General features: G+C 42.6%; 1 protein-coding gene across 6 annotated transcripts in view; it reads left to right on the plus strand.

Annotated features, from left to right (window-relative positions):
* LOC125240351 (scavenger receptor class B member 1) overlaps positions 1-24,240 on the plus strand; it is a 180,467-nt gene that overhangs the window by 144,787 nt on the left and 11,440 nt on the right. For all 6 annotated transcript variants that reach the window (XM_048148246.1, XM_048148249.1, XM_048148247.1 and 3 more), the window contains 2 exons: positions 4,203-4,409; positions 5,373-5,599. In XM_048148246.1, the coding sequence (XP_048004203.1) occupies positions 4,203-4,409; positions 5,373-5,599 (434 nt within the window). The remainder of the gene's footprint in view (positions 1-4,202; positions 4,410-5,372; positions 5,600-24,240) is intronic.

Raw genomic sequence — 24,240 nt, forward strand, 5'->3', positions numbered from 1 at the left:
ATATCTCACTCATACAAGCATGGTACGCATTCACCTACACGAGCTTAGAATGTGTGCTAGGAACGCGCCTCTTTCATATATTTGATCACCAGCGTCCGAGATGTGACATAGGTCATAGGTATTATTTATAGAATTAATTATAAAACTTATTTGAAATCAATTAACTAACCGATCTCAATAGTGCCTAGTTTGTCATCTGGCTTGAAAGATCAGATGGCAGTCGCTTTGATAGAAACTAGTATCGCCAATTTCTGTCGTCGCTTAGCACCCATAGTACAAGCTATGCTTAGTTTGGGGCTAAGTTGGTCTGTGTAAGGTGTCCTCAATATTTATTATTTATTATTATAAGTTGACAAACATACCCCAAATTTTCAAAAGTCGTGACGAAAAGACGAAATAAGGCAAAGAAGGTGTGTTATAAGCTGATTAGTACCTATATTTTACTTTTGCGAGGTTTCTTTCTTCAATTACCAATAAAATTACATACAGGAAATACATAACCTATCTTGAACTTCTGTTGAAGTTCTCTACATGAAAAAGTTATAAAAACCAAACTTAATTCGTTTACTCTCTCTCTTTTAGCCTGATTCCACCCTTCGGTTGTAGGCCTTCTTCAACTGTGCGAACTGAAGCCACTTCTTCCCAGCAGTCATTTTGATATCGTCCGCCCAACGCATCTGCGGTCGTTTTTGACGACGCTCTTCTCCCCATGGTCGCCATTCAAGTAGTCTTTTATTCCAAGAGTCGTTTTTACGTGCTATATGGCCAGCCCATTTCCACTTCAATGTTGCTACGCGTTTTATCACGTAAGTGCATGACTTGCTCTGCTGTCTCAGCCACCTGTTCGTTTTATGGTCTCTCAATGTGACTCCAAGCAGTTTTCTTTCTGGTAACACTTATGAGCCCGCTGGGCAACACTTAACTTGTGTAGTAAGTATTTCCTTAGTGTTTCCTCATGTACCCATAACATGTAAACATGTTTCGGCTCCGTAAGTGAGAACAGGCAGAATGCATTGGTCAAATATGCGTGCTTTTTGTTTCGTTTATTACTACATATTTAATGAAAACCATACAGGGTCAGAGTATAATGTGAGGTCAGTGGGTTTCGACTTCCTATAACTTACGATTTACACCTTGACTTTTATTGACATTGAATTTATTGGGACCTTTATCGAATAACAGGTTGTCGAACTTGTTCGTGTATTGTTTTCATTTGACACCTTCCAGCTTCCTTTTTGGACACCATTTGTCTTAGTATTATTGAAATATCATTGATTATTTTTTTAAATTTTGTGTAAAAAAGTGCGTTATCACATTATCCGATCCGATATCGGATGTAGAACCGATATCCTATGCATTGAAGCCGTCATCTTTGATTTTTGCCTTTGAAATCCTTATCCGACATCCGATATCGCACTTAGCAGAGACAAGCATTTGGCCATTATTATTCTCCAAAATTTCTTTTTTTTTACACTTGGTTCGATTCTAATAATGTTTATAAGATGTCACACCGATTTAATACAAATCTGTCAGTGTCAAAAGTGCCATATTAGAATCTTTCGTACCAATATCACAGTCATTTGCATTTGCTTTGTTTCAAACTTAAACCGTATGGCCTGTTAATCAGTAATTGCTTGGTTTCCACGGGACAGGCTTCGCCTAGTCTGTAAATCGTTATGTTAAATATATAAATAATAGTTATTTGTTATACAAGGGGGCAAAGTTGTATTTTAACGCCGAGTGTGGAATTGAAAAACGAGCAAGTGAAAGGATTCTATAGTTGAACCACGAGCGAAGCGAGTAGTTCGAGAATAGAATCCTGAACTTGCTAGTTTTTTAACAAACGAGAAGTGAAATACATTTGCACCCGAGTGTAACACAAAACTTTTCCCCTCACTATAGCGAGGAAACTACAACGCAAAAAATGCGTTTATCACTGCTTCCAGTAATTCCACAGGTAGTAAATCATCTTTATTACTAGATGCACCTACTTTTATCAATTTTATAGCAGTTAATTTGACTTTATTCAAGGTCAAACTACTTTACCCACTAGTGGATAAAGTGCGTTTTTACCCGCTGGTATTAAAGGACAAAACACGTGTTTCCGAGCTAGTGAGGGGAAAAATATATTTTTCGATCAGCCCCTCTAGCGAAACTTGCCTCGCGAGTCAAAGATGGACTCGCGCGCGACAAGACAAGTTGTGCTAAAAGGTCAGGTACATAGTACTTAATATCGAACTTGTAAGATGGTGTCAAAATAGTTCAATGACTGATTTCAGTGCAAACTTGAATGACCTACCAAGGCAGCTAAGGTTTCCATATAAAGTTATGTATTTTTCGCGTGTATTGAAGCAGTTAAAATATTATCAATATCCTATATTTATCATGTTCAACGCTGGCATTGGATGGGATTTTATCGATTTAATTGGTATAATGAATGGTCATTTTATTTGACCTTTCGTTCTCATAATATACATGTATAGGTTTTCCTTTTTACCTTTAATAAACGGAAGTTAATCAACTTTGTATACTTTATGTTGCTAGGAACCAAAGACATATGTAACTCCGTATAGACGGATAAAGTCTAAGAAAAAACGTACCACAAAACCATAAACAAAAACAGACGGTGGCCTAGATGGCGTTACACTTTTGGGGGACGTTCAGCTAGATGGCGCTAATATTAATATTTTACATTTTAACACATATCAAGCTAAGAATATGGGCCAAATTGTCTAAAGTGAGGTTATTTACATGCAAGTACATTGTAAGGCATTCTGTCGCAAAAATGCGCCAACGTCTACTTTTCTTACATCTAATTTACTTTGCAGACATAGTATCGTGAGGTTCCGTGTAGGTAATAAGTAGATACTTATTACTAAGTAAGTAGGTACTAGTAATATGTTTCCGGTTGAATATTAGCAAAATTGGTACACTCAGTGGCAATAGCAATAATATATCCATATTATATATCCATCCATACTAATATTACAAATGGAAAAGTGACATCTGTTTGTTTGTCCGTCTTTCACGGCAAAGACGGAGCGACGAATTGACGTGATTTTTTAAGTGGAGATAGTTGAAGGCATGGGAGACAAACAGTACTAACGTTGACCGAAGTATCACGATATAAATGCGAACATTTCCGAGGAAATACGATGGAAAATGCACTTAGGTACATCTTCGGGCGTAGCACACTAGCCTATAAACTTTATCCCATCGGTACGTCCCTATCCCACACGGGTCTAACTTATTATTACAAAATATACAAACGTTTTAACTAAATGTAGCTAAACAATAATAATTTAATACCAAAAGATTTGAAATAGATTTAGGTATCCGTGCCTTCGCTTGAACCACTAATGAGATTAACACCTTCATAACTCAGCCCTAATCGAATGAGTTCCTCGACTAGTAGCGCCATCTGGCGCGCCAGTCAAGTACAAATAGTGCGAAAAGGCGTGTCGTTATACCGCTTATCACGCGACAATGCTTCTTGCCTTTAATATCGACTCAATAGTTATTGATGTCAGGTTTATCTACGTAGATATTTATGTGTGTCGTATTTATTATGCCAAGTAAGTAATTTATTTCTTATTTCTAAGACACGTTCGGAGGCCTAAAAGGTTAATAAAGTATCAGGTGTGACGTAGATACCATAAGTTATAGGTTCGTTTAATATTTCGATAGTGCCGACTGATTTAAATTAGTCGATATTGAACGTGATCTAACTTAAAATAAAGATTGGAATTTACGTCAAGTTATTGTAGCCGTTTGGTAATCTGTGGTCAACTGATATTTAAACAGTCTAACAGTGCCATCTGTTATCTAAGCTATATACAAATTAAGCATATTCCAAGTTTAGGTCCTTAATGCTGATGGAAGCGAATCTGCATAATATAAGAAAATTCCTAGAATATTTAGTCTTAGTTTACCTTAGCGTGAGTTCATGTAGGTATGTACTTGTAGACTGACATATGTCTACGCGCCATGTTGCGGAATTTCATTAGAACTACTTTCTTCATACTGTAGTTAACTGTCACCGCAAACATCAGAATAACAGCGCCCTCTTGACAACTGGTCAAGGTTCTGGCTAGGCTTCAGTCACAGGGACTAAGCCGGCTTAAATTTTCCCAAGAATTTTCCTAGACATTTAATAATAACAACGCCATCTATATTATAAAACTTGAACTATTTGCCCACAGAGCGCAACATCGCAGTCCAAGCACGCGGCCCGCTTCCTCCGGCTTGCCATGGCGTCCATCATGGACATCCTGAAGATCAAGCCGTTTGTGGAGGTGTCTGTGGGGCAACTCCTGTGGGGTTACGAGGACCCGCTGCTGAAACTGGCCAAGGACGTCGTTCCTAAAGAACAGAAGCTGCCTTATGAGGAGTTTGGACTGTTCTATGGGGTAAGTCACGATACCAGATAGTCTAGAAACTCACAATCACGAGACGCATGGCAAGGAAGCGAAGAGGAAGTATGGGCACGCGTTGGGCAGACAGAATAACGTATGTAACAAAGACCATAGTGCAGCCCATCGGCCCAGGATCAAGCGTGGAGGGCACTGGTGAAGAATGTCCACATTCATCACGTCTTATCACCCTCAGCTATGAGGATAGGACAAAGAAGAAGTATGTGTAGCGTAAAAGCTGCCATACGCGGAGTTTGGGCTGTTCTATAAGTTAAGTCTACCTCAAATTGGTCCTCATTTTATATGGGGTTATGAACAGTGCCGCGCGTGCAGCATCGACTTTTAAAAATAATCTCTTCAGTAGGTACCTACATGACTGTGATGTCCTTGACCATATTAACGAACTAAGTGATGAGTTGATAACCGATCGACGATCTGGCCTAGTCGATAGTGATCTTGCCTGCTAAGCCGATTGTCCCAGGTTCGAATCCCGGTAATGGCATTTATTTGTGTGATACTGATGACTGCATGATGCATATAAATTTATTGCTGAGTCATGGATGTTGTCTATGCATATAAGAGTGTATATCGTTACCTAGCATCCATAGTACAAGCTTTGCTTAGTTTGGAGCTAGGTTGATCTATGTAAGGTATCCCCCAATATCTAAATATATAAAAGAACAAACTGACTGACTGACTGACATCAACGCACAGCCGAAACTGATGGTCCTAGAGATTCCAAATTTGGCACTTAGGTTTCTTATATGTATTGAGGAGCACTAAGAAAGGTTTTTTCAAAATTCACCTCCTAAGGGGGAGAAATGGGGATTTAAAATTTCTATGGGAAAACAAGATTAGATTAGTATGCGGGAGAAGCCGCGGGAAAAGCTAGTTTATTATATTTATAAAGTATCCGTAACAAAATCAAGTTACCAACTAATTCACAACCACATTTTCCAGAAAAACGGCACATCCTCAGACACAGTCACAATGTTCACCGGCTACGAAGACATGAGGAAGTATGGCATCTTCGAGCGGTACAACGCTCGCGACAAGCTGCCCCATTGGACGACGGACCAGTGTAATAGTATAGCTGGTTCTGATGGATCCATCTTCCCGCCGCATATTACGAAGAATGATACCCTGAAGGTCTATGATAAGGATCTTTGTCGACTTCTGCCGTTACAGTAAGTATCGTTCAATGAAATAAATTACAAAAACTGGAATAACCATAGATCAAAGACGACAGAAGGGCACTCCCTATATATTAGACGTATAATGACCGGTATATAGATCGTGATTACGATTTTCCGTGATGTAATGTAACTACGTCGAATTATCCTGGAGCTGGACGAAAAATAAAAAGGTCGATCTACATCCCGGTCAATATAAATCTAATGAAAATAACCGTGAATCATTCAAAACTCATATCTTTTAGGGTTCCGTAGTCAACTAGGAACCCTTATAGTTTCGCCATGTCTGTCTGTCTGTCCGTCCGTTCGTCCGTCCGCAGATAATCTCAGTAACCGTTATCCCCCCCCCCCCCCTCTAACTTTTGAACCATGTTTCAAAAATATGAAAAAATCACAAAACTAGAACTTTAGAAAGACTTTCTAGGAAAATTGTTTTGAACTTGATAGGTTCAGTAGTTTTTGAGAAAAAATACGGAAAACTACGGAACTCTACACTGAGCGTGGCCCGACACGCTCTTGGCCGGTTTTTTACTTCTACTTCTACTTCAATCTGGAGATCGCGGGTTCAAACCCCGGCTCGTTTTACTAACAAGTTTTTCGGTACTTACGAAATTTTGGTACTTGTCGCTTTGCGGTTAGGGTTTGCAATCCGGATATTCGAATATCCGAATTATTCGAATATCCGCCAATATTTTTATTTTATTTTATTTTATTTTTTATTACATACATGGAAAACCAACAGCTGAAGTTATCAATACAATCCAAAATAAAATTAAAAAGCCAATTACAGGTTCTCACTTATAAAAAACAGATTAAAACCAAAATCTTTCCTATCTTACAAACGTGCAAGTACCTACAGCCACAGCCAAGCTTAGGAATGTGTACAATGTATATATATACCTATGTAATTATTACAATTTGATGTCAAGATACGCAATAGCGTGTCCAGCCAAGAAGAAGAAGAGAAAAAAAAAAGGAAAAGAACTAGTGAAAAGAATTTAATCCGAATTTTAATCTAGAATTTTTTAATCTAGAATTTTTATCCGAAAATATTCGAATAATCCAAGTGAAATTATCCGGATAAACGGATAATTTCTATAAACATTATTTTTTATTTATAAGTAATATATTTAATAGATGGACGTCACTGAAACCAATTTCGATCAATTCTTAATACGGACAATGTTATTGCTAACAAGTCAACACCTATTTATCTTCAAAATCAAACTAATATTTACAAAACAAAGAAAGCATTCGTGGACAAGAAGTAAGCAGAATGCCTCACCCCACGCACTCAGTTCTTATCAAATATTCGATTAATTGGATGATTTAAAAAAACAGAAAAACGTTCAAGTATTATTTTTTAATATGAAAACGTTACCCCAACCTACTTTCATTACTGCTAATAGCTAACGTGAAGTTATCTGTAAAACCGTACTTAATAAGGGAGATTTATACCTAGATTTCCTGGTCCCTTGTTTTTTTGAAATTGAAATTTAGCGCCTCACTCCGAATTTAGCTGTTATCAGTTCCATGGCAATTTAGTACGCCAGAATTCCCTCCACTTCACTAAGAAATATAAGGCATTTTCCTTTTAAGTCCTTAGTTACATTCATACACAAAAATCGGTCTAATTACTACTTATACTTTGAAATCTTAGTCGATCTATGATCAGCTTGGAAACTAAAACCCATCAAATTGCTGCCGAGCAATTTGAGGCGTTTTGGATTTGAATATTTAAATAAGTTCGCCTTTGTACCTCCTCCTTCTTCATTTTTTTAAATTTTATGTCTTGTATATTTTATGTTGGTGGTACAATACTTATTTATCGCCTCTCCCCTTCCATTGGTACTTTGGTACCAGCCACTGTGCAACTAAGGTCTAAAATGATCCACACCTGGATAGGAAGTATCTTCGGCTAATTGGTCTTCTCTTTTTTTGGTTATTCTGTTTTGAAGGAGTACCTATGCTCAGTTGCTTATTCCTGTTCTAAGACCCTAACCAGGACGCTTTTGTTTAGAGCCTACGAAAAGAGTTTTCAACTTTTTATATTAAGTATCCGATCCGGTCCAAGATGGCATCTGGTATGGGCGTAGGCATTTATGCAAATGTGTCAATGCAACTTATGTGGGAGAGTGTACCTGCGCAACTTATGCAGCCTACCGTACACATATCGCATCATCGGGAGCCAATCAGCGCCCATATCACGTCATGTACGCGCCCTGTGATTGGTCCAGGGTGTTGCTACGAAGAGGAGATAAGAGATCGGACCCCACGCCAGGCATTCGCTATTGACCTCACATTTAGACGCACGCATACGTGCCTTTTTTTTTAAACTACTTTTTTAATATATTTTTCTGTACCTAATGTACTTCTTGTTGAGATTAAACTCATATAAAATCATAAAAGGCGTCGTCTACATTATTTGCTGCTGATCCCGTTCCTGAGGCTACGAGCTGAACCCTGAGCCATATCCACGCGCAACAAAATGACTAGTGACTACAGTGGTAGTATCAGCATGGGCAATTATGCCACTGTCTTTTAAGCCGAGGCATACGCAATAATTACCTGTGTACATAAGAATATAGTTAGACAAACCCAAGGAAAGAATATCTATATACTCAGCGACAGTCAGGCGGCACTCAAAGCCTTCACATCGCCCAGAGGTGACTCTTGACTGGTATTAAACGGCATCCAAGCTCTTAACAAGCTTGGAAGGCAAAACAAGATGCAACTGGTATGGATACCGGGGCACGAAGGCTTCATTGGCAATGAAAATGCTGATGAACTTGCCAAGGCCAGGTCTGAAGACAACGTCACAAGGAACCATTAAAACGGCTATGAAGGACCATACAAAGGCTAATCACCAAAAAGAGTGGGATGCCCTGGTAGGTCTGAAGCATTCAAAGCTCTTTATGCGGAGGGTAGAATCTGGATGGAGCAAAAAGCTAGGAAAGCTAGGCAAAAGACAACTCCAAATTATAACGGGGGTGTTCACAGGCCATTACGGGATCAAAGGAATGTTGGCCAAGATGGGACACGCTGACTACACAGATTGTCGCATGTGCGGCGAAGAGGAAGAGACCGTCAGACATCTAATGGGTGAATGTCACGCCCACGCCAGACAAAGAATGAAGAACTTTGGAGCAGGCTACCTAGTACCAAAGGACATCAGAGAGCTACCCATGAGCCTCATCATCCGATACGTGGAGATGGTCGAGAAGCTCCTGAATAGCTGAAGGATCTTAAGATCTAAGGGGGTAATTGCACAAAAGATCCCGATGGGTCGAAGTGTATCCGGAAGGGCCCCGCAGATTTAAGATAAGATGAGTATCCGATCCGATCGAGCGAAGGACCGACTCCTATACATTCTAGAAATCATTCAAGGCGCCATCTTTGATTTTTGCCTTTGACATCCTTCCTATATCCGATATCGGAACGGATAATATGACAACGCTGTATCGCCTATAACCATCATCATATCCAATGATGTTGTCTCACGTTCCACTCTACACAAGCCATCCTCTCTACCATCCATTTCCAAGGTAAAGGTGTTGTCAGAAAAACTTCTCGTTAAACCTAACACCTAACTAATCACTACTACTAACTGTCTTATTATCTGATTGCAAGATTCTAGTCATAGAACTAAAGATAGAGAGCTAGGTGTGTTTTAATTTCTACAGTTTGCTGATTTACGCAAAAAATAAATTAAAATGTAGGTAAATTTTGCATTATGGCGCTCAGCTATCTCAGCCGTTATCAATTCCACGCTTATACGTATCTGTAACATTAATTTTGTTCCATTTAATAAATTATCCAAAATTATCCGAATTATTCGAATATTCGAATAATAAAAATTGTATTATCCGAATTATTCGAATATTAAAAATCCGTCGGATAATGCAAACTATAGCGGGACGTTTTAGAGTAACAACAACGGTTTAATGAATCCAAGCTATATTTTAGTTAAAGTAACATAACAGTTTAACTTTAAACATTTTAACACAATAAACATAAGACAAAAGGGTCGTGCGGATACGCGTGCGTTCTCGAGTGAAAGCTAACGGCCACTGTCTGACGAAAACGCCGCGCTGCCAGCCGCTACGTGTTTTGAACGAAGCTAGTTGCACACAATAACCAGCTAAGGTTGACCCGCGGCTTAGTCCGTCAGGAAGCGAGCCGGGGGTCTACCTCGATTGGTTCTCTTAGGGAGTCGTCTATCTCTCTCTTGACTCGTGCCGCCTCTCTGAGAGGCGTTAGGCGTAAAGCCAGTGTCACACGCTATATACTCCCCCTCGAGTTCATGATGACGCCCACGTCCATGGACTCGCTCACGAGTTTCACGATTCTGATTTCGGTTACGTGGACGTCCTCTATTTCGTTTAGGCACCACGGGAGAAGGAAGCACATCATCTCTACCATTAAAACGAACAAGCTGAGAGGCGTGATACTTACCCAGAACCTCAGCGGGTGAGTTAGGACCAGCTACCAGGTAAGTTGTTGGACTAACCTTTTTAACGACCAGGTAAGGACCATCTCTTTTTGGAACGAACTTGGCCGAAACATTCTTTCCTGCATTACTAAGAACGTGTGACGTAATCAAGACATTGTCCCCGACTTCAAATACATCACCTGGCTGACGAGACTTGTCAGCGTGTTCCTTACGCCTATCCTGCTGAGTTTCAACTCGATCACGTACTGTTGACAGAGAATTAATGAACGAGCGAAGATATGGCGTGATCTGAGGAACAAAATTTTCCTTATCAAGAACGGCTCTTAAATCATAACTAACCTCTATAGGAGATCTCATCTGACGTGCAAACATTAGGTATGCCGGAGTAGCACCAGTGGCTTGACACACGGCGCTGTTCATAGCAAACCGAATCACACCCAGCTTCGTTGGCCACGACGTATGGTCGTTTCCAACCAACATTCCAAGCTGTGTTTTAAGATCGCGATTCTTGCGCTCGGCGGGATTCGCCTCAGCGTGGTACAGTGGGATGAGGCTCTGTTTGACGCCGAGGACAAACATACACTGTTGCATGACCGCCCCGACAAACTGGACCCCATTATCCGAGACTACCCTGCGTGGGAAACCGTACCTGAGGAAATACTCTTCTACAAGAATACGCGCGCAAGCTTCGGAGGTAGCTTCTTGTAGCGCGTAAAGCTCCACCCATCGTGTGGCAGTATCTTCTACCAGGAGGATCCAGCGCTCTCCCTTCTCGCCTTCTGGTAAAGGACCAAACAAGTCGATAGCTATTACCTCATTGCGTTGACTAAGAACCGGAGTTTGGAGAAGGCCAGACGGCTTCTCATTAGACGCTTTGTATCGCTGACAGGGTACACAACTTTTTATGTACTTAGCGATGATACGACGCATACCTGGGAAGAAAAAGCGTTGCGAGATCTTGTGAAAGGTCCTTTCAATCCCCTGGTGCCCCGACAATGGAGAATCGTGGCATTCCTTCAAGATGTTGAGATGCAGTGACACAGGAACCACCAGCTGCGGCTCTTCACTATCAACATCGGGATTGTACCTGTACAAGACGCCTTGCTGCATGAAGTATCCTCTTTCAGACCAACGCTTTGCTCCAACGGCTGCAGCATCTGATGTACTCTCTAATTCTACTATAATCTTTTCCAGATCCGGGTCATCAAGCTGAGCACGTCGTAGGTCTGTAGGGCTGCGGGCAGGTAAGTCTACGACGACCGCGCACACACCACACTGATCTCTACTTTCCTCTTCACAAGGAGGACGACTGAGCGTATCGGCGACCACATTAGCTTTGCCCGGAGTGTACTCGAACTGTATGTTAAAAGCCTGTAGTTTTAATGCCCATCGAACCAACCTTCCTGATGGTGACTTCAAGGTAAGTAGCCATTTTAACGGCTGATGGTCACTCCCTACGACGACAGGATGGCCTTCAATGTACCCTCTGAATCGCTCTACGGCCCACACGACTGCAAGAGCCTCACGCTCAACGGTGCTGTAATTTCTTTCAGCTGGCGTGAGCAAACGACTGGCATATTCTATGGGCCGTTCGTCCTTACCTTCCCCTTGTAGCAATACCGCACCAAGGGCGTAGCTACTAGAATCTGTTCTCAGGACAAATGGCTTCCGATAATCAGCCTGTATGAGGATTGGCGCTGATGTTAACTTATTTTTCATCTCCTCAAAGGCTTTCTTCTGCTCCGGACCCCACGTCCACACCTTATCCTTCTTCAACAGGCGCGTTAGTGGTTCAGCTACAGAGGAGAAGCCAGGAATAAACTTACGAAACCACGAGCAGGTCTGTAAGAAGGTCCGCAAATGGCGCAGCGACGAAGGGGCCTTCATTTCCAAAACAGCACGGATTTTGTCGTCATCTGGCGAAATACCGTCTTGCGAGATGATATGACCTAGGTACTTTACCTTTTCACGTGCAAAGACACACTTCTCGCGATTAGCGCGCAGACCAAACATACGCAATCTTCCGAAGACAGCGCGAAGATCCTCAAGATGCTGATCAAAACCTTCTGAAATGACCAGCAGATCGTCTTGGTACGCGAGTACAGTTACGTTCTGTAGAGAAGAACCCGAGCGAAGCCTGTCAATGAGCCGCTGGAACGTGGACGGCGCGTTCTTGAGCCCAAAAGGCATACGTTTGAAGCGATACGTACCGAAAGGTGACACAAACGCCGTCTTATCGCGGTCCTCCTGCCTGACAGACACCTGCCAAAATCCACTGCGCATGTCGAGCGTACTCATGTAGCAGTTTCTCTTCGTTGACTGGACTAGCTCGTCAATCAAAGGCATTGGGTAAACATCTGTTTTGGTAACAGCATTCAGTTTACGATAATCTACACAGAAACGAACCTTACCGTTAGCCTTGGGGACTAGGAGAGCTGGAGAAGTCCATGGAGACTCACACTCCTCTATTATGTCGTCCGCCAACATCTTCTCTATTTCCGCGCGCATCAGCTCCTTTTTGGCCGGCGTGACACGGTAAGGCGGCACCGCGATAGGTGGATGGTCACCTGTGTCAATCCTGTGCTCGGCAAAAGGAGTTGGTCCTCCTCCTGGCTCAAACAGGTCACTATTTTCGGTGAACAACTGGGCAAGCAAACCGTGTTGTTGGGCGGTAAGTGATGTGGCTTCGTCGTCCCTTAACGCCTCTAACGCAGCAACGCACAGAGTCGGAAGTGAAACACTTTCAAACTCTAATTTAAATTTTTCCCCAATGTTATCACCGAAGTACCAAAATTCTTTTCCAAAGTGAATGTCAATATCAAAACTTTTCAGAAAATCAATTCCTAGAAGCGACTCATTTGCTACGGACTCAGGGAAAATAACAAATTTAACTTTTCCCTTTTTGTACTTAAGTGTCACCTCCACCCAGGGACCGGACAACCCCTTCCGCGCTACAAGCCTTTCATTGGGAATCCCTAACGTAAGGACGACCCAAACGAGAGACTCTCCCTTTCCAACTGCAAGCCCATTCATTTGACTAGCCCTTACAAAAAACTCAGCAAAACAATAAAGTTAGCCCTGTGCATTGGCTTACCGCTATCCGATACGGCTTGCAAGCCTTTAATAAGGGTTACCCTTATTTTAAGCGCTATTTATAAGGCTTTCCCTTTTGTTAAAGCGTAGTCGAGCCTTGCGTGAAAGAGACAGGATTATGAATCTAAGCTAGTGTAAGAACAGGAAGGAAAATGCGCTGTTGCCACTCCGCACTATGCGCCCCATTTTTAATTTTGCAACGAAACATGTTTTCGTTGGATAAAAGTAGAACACGGCTAGAAATTATTTTTAATGAACTGGGATACAAGGGACTGATGGATCGCCTGATGATGGTAAATGATCATCGTCGCCCAGATCAGTATGTATGTTCGTACGTATGAATGTATGTAGGTATGTATGAATGTATGTAGGTATGTATGTATATAATTATGTAAATATGTATGTATGCATGTAAATATACAGTGTTGGCCGAAAATCAATACAATAAATCATTAACATTACACATTGAAAACGTTAATTGCCAACATAAAAACAAGCCGTTTTCGTCATCTAACTCGCCTTGATGAGTTAATTGGGTGAGCAGTTCCTAAGATGGAGCTGATGCTGAACCCTGGCTTTTCCCAGGGGAACGCGGGTTTGGTTTAACATAGGCAAGCGCTGTTTTCGTCATCGGACTTGTTTTGATGAGTACTTGAGTGAGCAGTAACCAAGGTAGAGCTGATGCTGAACCCTGGCTATTCCTAGGGGAACTCGGGTTTCGTGCAACATAGGCAAACGCTGTTTTCGTCATCGGACTTGTATTAATGAGTACTTGAGTGAGCAGTAACCAAGGTAGAGCTGATGCTGAACCCTGGCTTTTCCCAGGGGAACGCGGGTTTGGAGTAACATAGCCAAGCGCTGTTTTCGTCATCGGACTTGTCTTGATGAGTACTTGTGTGAGCAGTAACCAAGGTAGAGCTGATGCTGAACCCTGGCTATTCCTAAGGGAACTCGGGTTTCGTGCAACATAGGCAAACGCTGTTTTCGTCATCGGACTTGTATTGATGAGTACTTGAGTGAGCAGTAACCAAGGTAGAGCTGATGCTGAACCCTGGCTTTTCCCAGGGGAACGCAGGTTTGGAGTAACATAGGCAAGCGCTGTTTTCTTCATCGGACTTGTCTTGGTGAGTACTTGTGTGAGCAGTAACCAAGGTAGAGCTGATGCTGAACCCTGGCTATTCCTAGGGGAACGCAGGTTTGGAGTAACATAGGCAAGCGCTGTTTTCTTCATCGGACTTGTCTTGGTGAGTACTTGTGTGAGCAGTAACCAAGGTAGAGCTGATGCTGAACCCTGGCTATTCCTAGGGGAACTCGGGTTTTGTGCAACATAGGCAAACGCTGTTTTCGTCATCGGACTTGTATTGATAAGTACTTGAGTGAGCAGTAACCAAGGTAGAGCTGATGCTGAACCCTGGCTTTTCCCAGGGGAACGCGGGTTTGGGGTAACATAGGCAAGCGCTGTTTTCGTCATCGGACTTGTCTTGATGAGTACTTGTGTGAGCAGTAACCAAGATAGAGCTGATGCTGAACCCTGGCTATTCCTAGGGGAACTCGGGTTTCGTGCAACATACGCAAACGCTGTTTTCGTCATCGGACTTGTCTTGATGAGTACTTGAGTGAGCAGTAACCAATATAGAGCTGATGCTGAACCCTGGCTATTCCTAAGGGAACTCGGGTTTCGTGCAACATAGTCAAACGCTGTTTTCGTCATCGGACTTGTCTTGATGAGTACTTGAGTGAGCAGTAACCAAGGTAGAGCTGATGCTGAACCCTGGCTTTTCCCAGGGGAACGCGGGTTTGGAGTAACATAGGCAAGCGCTGTTTTCGTCATCGGACTTGTCTTGATGAGTACTTGTGTGAGCAGTAACCAAGGTAGAGCTGATGCTGAACCCTGACTATTCCTAGGGGAACTCGGGTTTCGTGCAACATACGCAAACGCTGTTTTCGTCATCGGACTTGTCTTGATGAGTACTTGAGTGAGCAGTAACCAAGGTAGAGCTGATGCCGAACCCTGGCTATTCCTAAGGGAACTCGGGTTTCGTGCAATATAGGCAAACGCTGTTTTCGTAATCGGAATTGTCTTGATGAGTACTGGTAAAGCTGATGTTGAACCCTTGCTGTACCTAGGCGAACATAGGTTTGGTGCAACATAGACAAACCCGGTTTTCGTTATAGGCCCTGCCTTAATGAGGACTTGGGTGCGCAGTACCCAAGCCAGCGCTGTAGCTGAGACCTGGTGGTACCTAGGGGAACTCAGGTTCGGTGCAATATAAATAAATGCTGTTTTCTGTTCATAGTATTTTTCGTGTGATATATCTTAGACTTGTCTTTATGACTGGTACTTGGTTGAGTTGAGTAGTACCATAGAACCTGTCAAACTATTTCTGTTGATTGTTGTGAATTCTATAAAGATCGTTTGAAACAGAAATACTTTTCTGGTGGCAATCAAGCATACAGCCCGTCTGATAGTAAGTAGTTACCGCAGTCTATGGACGCTAGGAACTCCAGTATTCTCTTTATTCCCTGTGTTACTATTAGTGAAATCGACTGTACTTAATTTTGATATTCAAATGGATATACATACGTATTTTTTATACATAAATAAAGTGTTTCATGTATAGCAAATTAATAAATTTGTTCTAACTACTTGATGTTAATATTCACTTCTGGTAGGATTTTTGTTTAGTTAATATTATGTTTTTATGCCTAACTTGACATTGCAAGAAATATTTCTATATTATAATACACTGAAACCAGAGTTGCTCTAGGTACCGCCAGGGCTCAGCTACAGCGCTGTCTTGGCTACTGCGCACCCAAGTCCTCGTCAAGACAAGTCCGATGACGGAAACAGCCTTTGCCTGGGTTACACTAAACCCGAGTTCCCCTAGATGCAGCCAGGGTTCAGCATCAGCTGGACTTCGGGTACTGCTCAATCGAGTACTCATCTAGACAAGTCCGATGACGAAAACAGCGTTTGCCTGTGTTTCACTAAACCCGAGTTCCCCTAGGTGCAGCCAGGATTCAGCATCAGCTGGACTTTGGGTACTGCTCACTCGAGTACTCATCAAAAAAAGTCCGATGACGAAAACAGCGTTTGCCTGGGTTACACTAAACCCGAGTTCCCCTAGGTGCAGCCAGGGTTCAGCATCAGCTGGACTTTGGGTACTGCTCACTCGAGTACTCATCAAGACAAGTCCGATGACGAAAACAGCGTTTGCCTGTGTTACACTAAACCAGTTCCCCTAGCTGCAGCCAGGGTTCAGCATCAGCTGGACTTTGGGTACTGCTCACTCGAGTACTCATCAAGAGAAGTCCGATGACGAAAACAGCGTTTGCCTGGGTTACACTAAACCCGAGTTCCCCTAGGTGCAGCCAGGGTTCAGCATCAGCTGGACTTTGGGTACTGCTCACTCGAGTACTCATCAAGACAAGTCCGATGACGAAAACAGCGTTTGCCTGTGTTACACTAAACCAGAGTTCCCCTAGGTGCAGCCAGGGTTCAGCATCAGCTGGACTTTGGGTACTGCTCACTCGAGTACTCATCAAGAGAAGTCCGATGACGAAAACAGCGTTTGCCTGGGTTACACTAAACCCGAGTTCCCCTAGGTGCAGCCAGGGTTCAGCATCAACTGGACTTCGGGTACTGCTCACTCGAGTACTCATCAAGACAAGTCCGATAACGAAAACAGCGTTTGCCTGTGTTACACTAAACCCGAGTTCCCCTAGGTGCAGCCAGGGTTGAGCATCAACTGGACTTCGGGTACGCTCACTCGAGTACTCATCAAGAGAAGTCCGATGACGAAAACAGCGTTTGCCTGGGTTACACTAAACCCGAGTTCCCTAGGTGCAGCCAGGGTTCAGCATCAGCTGGAATTCGGGTACTGCTCACTCGAGTACTCATCAAGACAAGTCCGATGACGAAAACAGCGTTTGCCTGTGTTACACTAAACCCGAATTCCCCTAGGTGCAGCCAGGGTTCAGCATTAGCTGGACTTTGGGTACTGCTCACTCGAGTACTCATCAAGACAAGTCCGATGATGAAAACAGCGTTTGCCTGTGTTACACTAAACCCGAGTTCCCCTAGGTGCAGCCAGGGTTCAGCATCAGTTGGACTTTGGGTACTGCTCACTCGAGTGCTCATCAAGACAAGTCCGATGACGAAAACAGCGTTTGCCTGTGTTACACTAAACCCGAGTTCCCCTAGGTGCAGCCAGGGTTCAGCATTAGCTGGACTTTGGGTACTGCTCTCTCGAGTACTCATCAAGACAAGTCCGATGACGAAAACAGCGTTTGCCTGGGTTACACTAAACCCGAGTTCCCCTAGGTGCAGCCAGGGTTCAGCATCAACTGGACTTCGGGTACTGCTTACTCGAGTACTCATCAAGACAAGTCCGATGACGAAAACAGCGTTTGCCTGTGTTACACTAAACCCGAGTTCCCATAGGTGCAGCCAGGGTTCAGCATCAGCTGGACTTTGGGTACTGCTCACTCGAGTACAAGTCCGATGACGAAAATAGCGTTTGCCTGTATTACACTAAACCCGAGTTCCCCTAGGTGCAGCCAGGATTCAGCATCAGCTAGACTTCGGGTACTCATCAAGACAAGTCCGATAAAAAAAAGCAGCGTTTGCCTGTGTTACACCTGAGCAAGCAGGAGCCTATCATAACTATAAGTATTTAGTTGGTATTTATTTGGTATTGAAAATTGAACCTTATTTTATCTACAGCCGTTTCCATCAAACAGAAACGCGCAAATATCACACACAGTGCCGCCGTAGGTAACGATCGTATGTTATTTCGTTCAGAGTAATGTGTGCTTTATGAGCGAGGTACATGATTTAAACTCGCACGATATGCTCTATAAGGGAAAGCAAATAAAACCCAATATAAGGCTTACCCTTATGGCGTTAGGCTGAGCCGATGATAAGGGTTTTGAAAGGGTATTGGGCTATTTTAGGTAAGCGCTTTCGTTAGGGCTTTAAAAGCAAAATGAAAGGGTATCGCGTCAAAAGGGTAGGGTAAGTTAAGCCTAACGAAATACCCATACAAAACCCCGTATAAGGGATAGCGGGCCGGTCCCTGCCTCCACCTCTGCAGTGAACACAGTTCTTTCGCTGCTGACACCGTCGGCCAACCTAACAATTCGCGTCGACGACACTAATGGGTGTCCTTTACTCAACAAGAAAGCGTACAGCGTGTGACCGGCGACACTAGTTTTAGCCGCAGGATCTACAAGTGCAGTGCCATTTGCACCAAGTATACTGATATTCAAAATAGGACGGCGAGAAGTTTTAACATCGCCGACCTCTTCACAAAAAGTTTGACAAACACTGGTTTTACAATCAACAGATTTAACATTAACATTTAAATTCCCCACTGCATGAGCAGGGTTACCTCTACTACAGTGCGCAGGCGAAGGGTTAACAATCGGCGCGGTAATGGTGTCCGGCGCATCCGCAGCGCCCGCCGACTCTTCATAACCGGCGGCGTAAGTATCGCGCTCTCGCGAGTACTCGTTGGCGCGCGCAGGACTTAAGTTTCGCCGTGCGGCGGACTTTCGCCGTGCCGTGCACGCGAAGCCGCGCCGTCACCGTCGGGCGGCGGTGCAGGTTGCGACGCGCAGGCGCCGCTTACGCTCGACGCGCCTTTGCGCGGAGCAGCGGCGTCGTCGACGATATCAACCGCATAAAACGACAAGCCCGAACCGGATTTAGGCGATTTAGAGTTACAGTTTGAACACTTTGACCGAATAACGTTCGGTGCACCGCAACCGTAACACTTAACCTTATCAACAACTTTGTTATCTACGCACTTATCACTTTTTTCACTTTTACCTAGCTTTTCACATTTGTCTTTATTGTGACCGCCGCGACGACAATATACGCAATATAAACGCTGCGACGTTGAAGCGCTGCTGTCGACAGAGGGGGCGGCGGCGGCGGCGGCGGCGCGCGGAGTGGCAACGTCGCTCGCGCCACTTGCGCGCGACCTTCCACCGCGATTCGGAGAAACGCTCGCCGTCGAACCTTGATGATCGCTTTGAACGATGTTTTTCTTCGAAACAGGAACATGATTTTCTTTTCTAGCGTCTTCTATGCTTTGACTGTTTTTCAACAAGGTAGCAAACGAATCTATGTTCTCTCTTTTAAGACGTTTACGTATACGGCGATCCAAAAGGCCAAACACCATATCTAACTGGACCCGCTCGCTTAGGTCCTCTGGCGGGAGCTTAGCTAACAGGGCCCTTGCTTTTGCGACGAACAATTCCGTGGTCTCCTCACCTTGTACCATAGAAAACAGCTCCGTGTAAATGACAAAGGGAGGACGGCGCTCGCCGAATGCACATCGTAACTTATTAATTGCGTCTTCCCATGTTCTTATCTCAAGCTTTACTCCTTGCCACCAAATACCTGCGTCTTTGGTTAATAACAAAGACAAACCACGAACGGCATTTTCATCCGTTATGTGCATGCAGGACTTGTAGCTTTCAATGCTGTCAATAAAAGTTTCTAAATGCTCGTCTTTGCTGCCGCTGTAACGCGCCGTACACTGCGCGAAATTTCCATTTACTGCAGCAAACGTGGTAGCCGCGGCGACGGCGGCAGCTGTGGCGTCGGCCTGTGACGGGGTAGAAGACCTAACTTCACGTAACAACTGCTGGCAAAACTCATTCTGAGTCTGTTGCAAGGTCGTGAGCATCGCCGTCAGAGCATCCTGATTCATCGTGATGTTGTTGTCAGCATCAGAGTCATCGTTATGCGTCCCCAACGAGTGTCTACCAGCTCGACGTCCACGAGACATTTTGAAAACGCAACACAAAAATAGTCACAAAACACTATACGTAGCTAGTGTAACACACCCACATCGAGAACGTTCCAGACCCACAAAGTTGGGCAGCCAGAATATGGCGTACCTACACACTTCGAGAACGTTGGGCAGCCAGAATATAGCGGGACGTTTTAGAGTAACAACAACGGTTTAATGAATCCAAGCTATATTTTAGTTAAAGTAACATAACAGTTTAACTTTAAACATTTTAACACAATAAACATAAGACAAAAGGGTCGTGCGGATACGCGTGCGATCTCGAGTGAAAGCTAACGGCCACTGTCTGACGAAAACGCCGCGCTGCCAGCCGCTACGTGTTTTGAACGAAGCTAGTTGCACACAATAACCAGCTAAGGTTGACCCGCGGCTTAGTCCGTCAGGAAGCGAGCCGGGGGTCTACCTCGATTGGTTCTCTTAGGGAGTCGTCTATCTCTCTCTTGACTCGTGCCGCCTCTCTGAGAGGCGTTAGGCGTAAAGCCAGTGTCACACGCTATAAAACTCTATTTGCGGTGTAGGGAAACCGGACTAATCCAATAGGTATTAGTTTGCCCTCTGGGTTAGAAGATCAGTAGGCCTAGCACATGATGGCCGCGGGAGTATGTCGCCGCGAGATAGATGACACGTCTTTGTCTGATTGTATTAATGACATAAGGACAGGTAGTCTATCTCGCGGCGACATACTCCCGCGGCCATCATGTGCTAGGCCTGCAGGGGCCTTACCATGATCTCTTAACGCGATTCAGTTTAGCACCTAAACTGAACTGCGTCGCTATTTCCTACCACGACGTTGTTATTGCGATCAAATTTCGACCGAGCGAGCGATAAGCGTCCCAGCCGTTTCATTCACTCATCTCAAGTGTATTTCGTACCATGACATGCCACTTGAGCCTAAACTGAATCGTAGGAATGTCAAATTTAGCGATTCATAAAAAGTTACTCACTTACCGCATTATTCTGAATCGCTTTGTTGTAACACTAGCGATACTAAATAGTTTTGTGTTTTTTATAAGGAGTAGGAGATGGAAAATATAACTAAAGCTAGTTTCATCACCTGATTAATTTATTATTTTGGTTTTTCGATCCTTACCGATTCGATAATAAAATATAAAGTTTTATTATTTTGTTTAGTAATATTTACGGACCAACTATTCCAACTAACTACACGTTTTTACATTTTTAGAGTGCCCTATGATCTCGCAACTTTCGCAAAAACGCAAATCAAAAAGAGCGAGAAAAAGTCTGATCCTTTTTTAGTCGATATGCAAGGAGTCATGTTAACACTTGCGACAAACTATGCCTAGAACTAGGATGGCTAAGGAATCAACTAGGTCTAGCATAACTTAGCGATATACATTAAATTTAGACACGAGTGAGCTACCTACAAATACTAATGACTTACGTATTTGTTAAAATATCATCCAAACACTGCGAGTTCTATAGCCGAGCACAGCACTTCAAATACATAAATAAAAACTTTATTATTAATTACCTACTAGTCAAGGGCGCGATGTTCTAAACATAAGCTTTAACGAACTGTCATTATATATATTTTTATCATTTATTTATAGTTTTGTTCAAAAAGACACGATATTTTACACAAAATCATTGTAATTATTGTGAACTTTACATTTAAATATTTTAAATGTTTCTTTTTCCAGTTTTAAGAATAAAATAAAATTAAAAATTAGTAATCGTTCCTGGTTTTCGAACGATCAAACGTCACAAGGGGAAAACGAGATAGATTTATACGATTCCTATAGCGTCATCCTTTTCTTGTCAAAACGATTCAGTTGCGGACCAGAGACAATATCGGTCTTTCATTCACTTGTACGCGGTTCAGTTTCGACTAGTGGGGACGTTTATCGACAAAAAGAGGCCAAACCTTTATTTTCTTGACCAAAGCATGAAACTTGGCACAGTTGTTCCTTATATCAAAATAAGCCGATTAAGATCGGGAGCCTCCCCCCTGGGGCTCGGGAGGGGGGGTCAAAGTACCGCTTCACCCGGCTTGCTTTGAAAAATTCTAACATACCCCGTTTAGTCCATAGGTCATGTTTGGTATCGTTTTCGAGTAAATCAATAACGTAGAATTCATTTTTGGTACTAAAATTATAATTTAATGGTAAATAAAATAAAAAAAAATGAAAAGTTTGAAATTTTCATCTATGATTTACAAATTCAAGTCATCATAAATGTCAAACTGTTTGCTTTTTCTACAAATAAAAAATATGATATGAAAGCCTATTTAATATAGATTATGAATAATATAACTTTTACCCACCTTTACTAACGTTAAGTTTTAGAAAAAAAACCTTTAAGCCGCGCGGCGTCGGGACGCCGCGAGCGTAATTTTAAAATGCCTTTATTTTAAAAAACTCTATTAGAACCCGTTTAGCTATTAGGTCATGTTTAGTATCGTTTTCGAGTAAATAAATAACGTAGAATTTAGTTTTGGTACTAAAATGACCATTTAATGTTAAATGAAATTAAAAAAAATGTTTTTTCTGTGAGTTGCAAATTCAAGTCACCATATTTAAATGTCAAACGGTTTGCTTTTTCTATAAATATAAAAATATGATATTAAAGCCTATTCACAAAGGATAGTACGCGTTCACCTACGCGAGCTTAGACTGTGTGCGGGGAACGCGCCTCTTTCATCGCCAGTGTCAGAGGTGTGTTAATGCATAAATAGAAAAAGATTCATTATTATTGACTCCGGTGTCGACAACGGCAACACTCGGGTCGGACCACACGCTCTAAAGACCGACTGTACCTGTTATTTATTCATTGTAGTGAATCCTGTAAGAAATTTATATAATAGTATTTTATACAATCGTGATATAATACAAAACTTTTCAGTCGAGTACCATGTGTAGTACGGTACGAGAGTGAAAAGCTTAATTATATCACTATTGTATACAATACTTTTTCTACGAGTCATCATCTTCATCATCAATGGACGGAAATATCACCATTCATGCAAGTTAAAATTAATGTCAATAGAGTCGTTCACCGTTGTGTCAACATCGAGTTACCTACCTAGCAACCAATTGTTTGTAATAACCGTCTCTGATTGGCCGATAACGCGACAGATAAAAAAAATGTGTTTCAGATGCAGGAAAATTTGCCAGATATCGCAAATTAGTATAGAAATTGTATGAAGTTCTATTTTTGAAATTATTATAGTTAACTAAAGTCAATTATAATGAGCTTCTTATAATTGAGTCGGAACTGCCATAGAGTATCCAACACTGAAAAGTTAGCACTTATAGTTTAGTCTGTGGTGTCCTAATTGACAGATTACTCATACTCATACTATACATTCCCTTGACAGAGACATAGCTGGGTACATATGGAACTGCATAAAGAAGGCTCTACCCTCTTTATGCAGTTGCATCGGTGTTTGCAACCTGATTTACATTTACATCTTGTAACTTCTAAGCATATACTGGCCACTTCAGTGTTGCCTGACTGGAATGGAAGGAAGAAGGAGACGAATGGGTACCACACTACCCATTCGTCTTCTTCTTCCTTCCATCCCCAAGAAGACGGACTTGGCAAGTTTTGGTGTGGCACCAACGCCTGACTCCAAACAAGAACGCCCTGAGTCCCATTTCTCAAAACTGAAAGTTACAAGTTACAAGCGGAAGTCTCTTTGCAACTTGTCATATTAGACATTGACAACCAATTGAAAATTGTAACTTGTAGCTTCGAGAAATGGGCCCCTGGTACACTGTGCGCAGTATATGCTGATGCAAGGCAGCCTCTGAAGGAGGTATGTTCTCCAATTGTCGATCTTTTCTGGTACCTAAAGAGGTAGGTACTTCGACCACTCATTCACCGTTACGCAACGACTTGGTCTGAAACAATATGTGCATTATCATTTTAGAGTCTACAACTATCAAATTACAACTTTTTGGTGGATCACGTAACCTTCAGTATTTACGTTACGTATCATACAAAATTATTACAAACTTTAGTAGAATCTGATTTGCCTCTGATATTGCTCCATCTTGTAATAGTTTGACACCTTGGGTGGCCTGGCTAAGCTTCAAAGCCAAAAGAAAACGTTTCCAGATTAGACATAGTATGGGATAGGTATGATAAACGCAGCTTGAAACGATCAACAAGGGAGAAACATGGCCACCCAAGGCTTCAAACTATTACGAGATGGAGCAATATCATAGATAGGCTAATCAAATTCTACTAAAGTTTGTAATTATTTTGTATGATAGGTAAGTGTGTAATAGTGAAGGTGATCC

This window comes from Leguminivora glycinivorella, chromosome 27 (genome assembly GCF_023078275.1).
Source record: "Leguminivora glycinivorella isolate SPB_JAAS2020 chromosome 27, LegGlyc_1.1, whole genome shotgun sequence".
Lineage (NCBI taxonomy): Eukaryota > Metazoa > Arthropoda > Insecta > Lepidoptera > Tortricidae > Leguminivora > Leguminivora glycinivorella.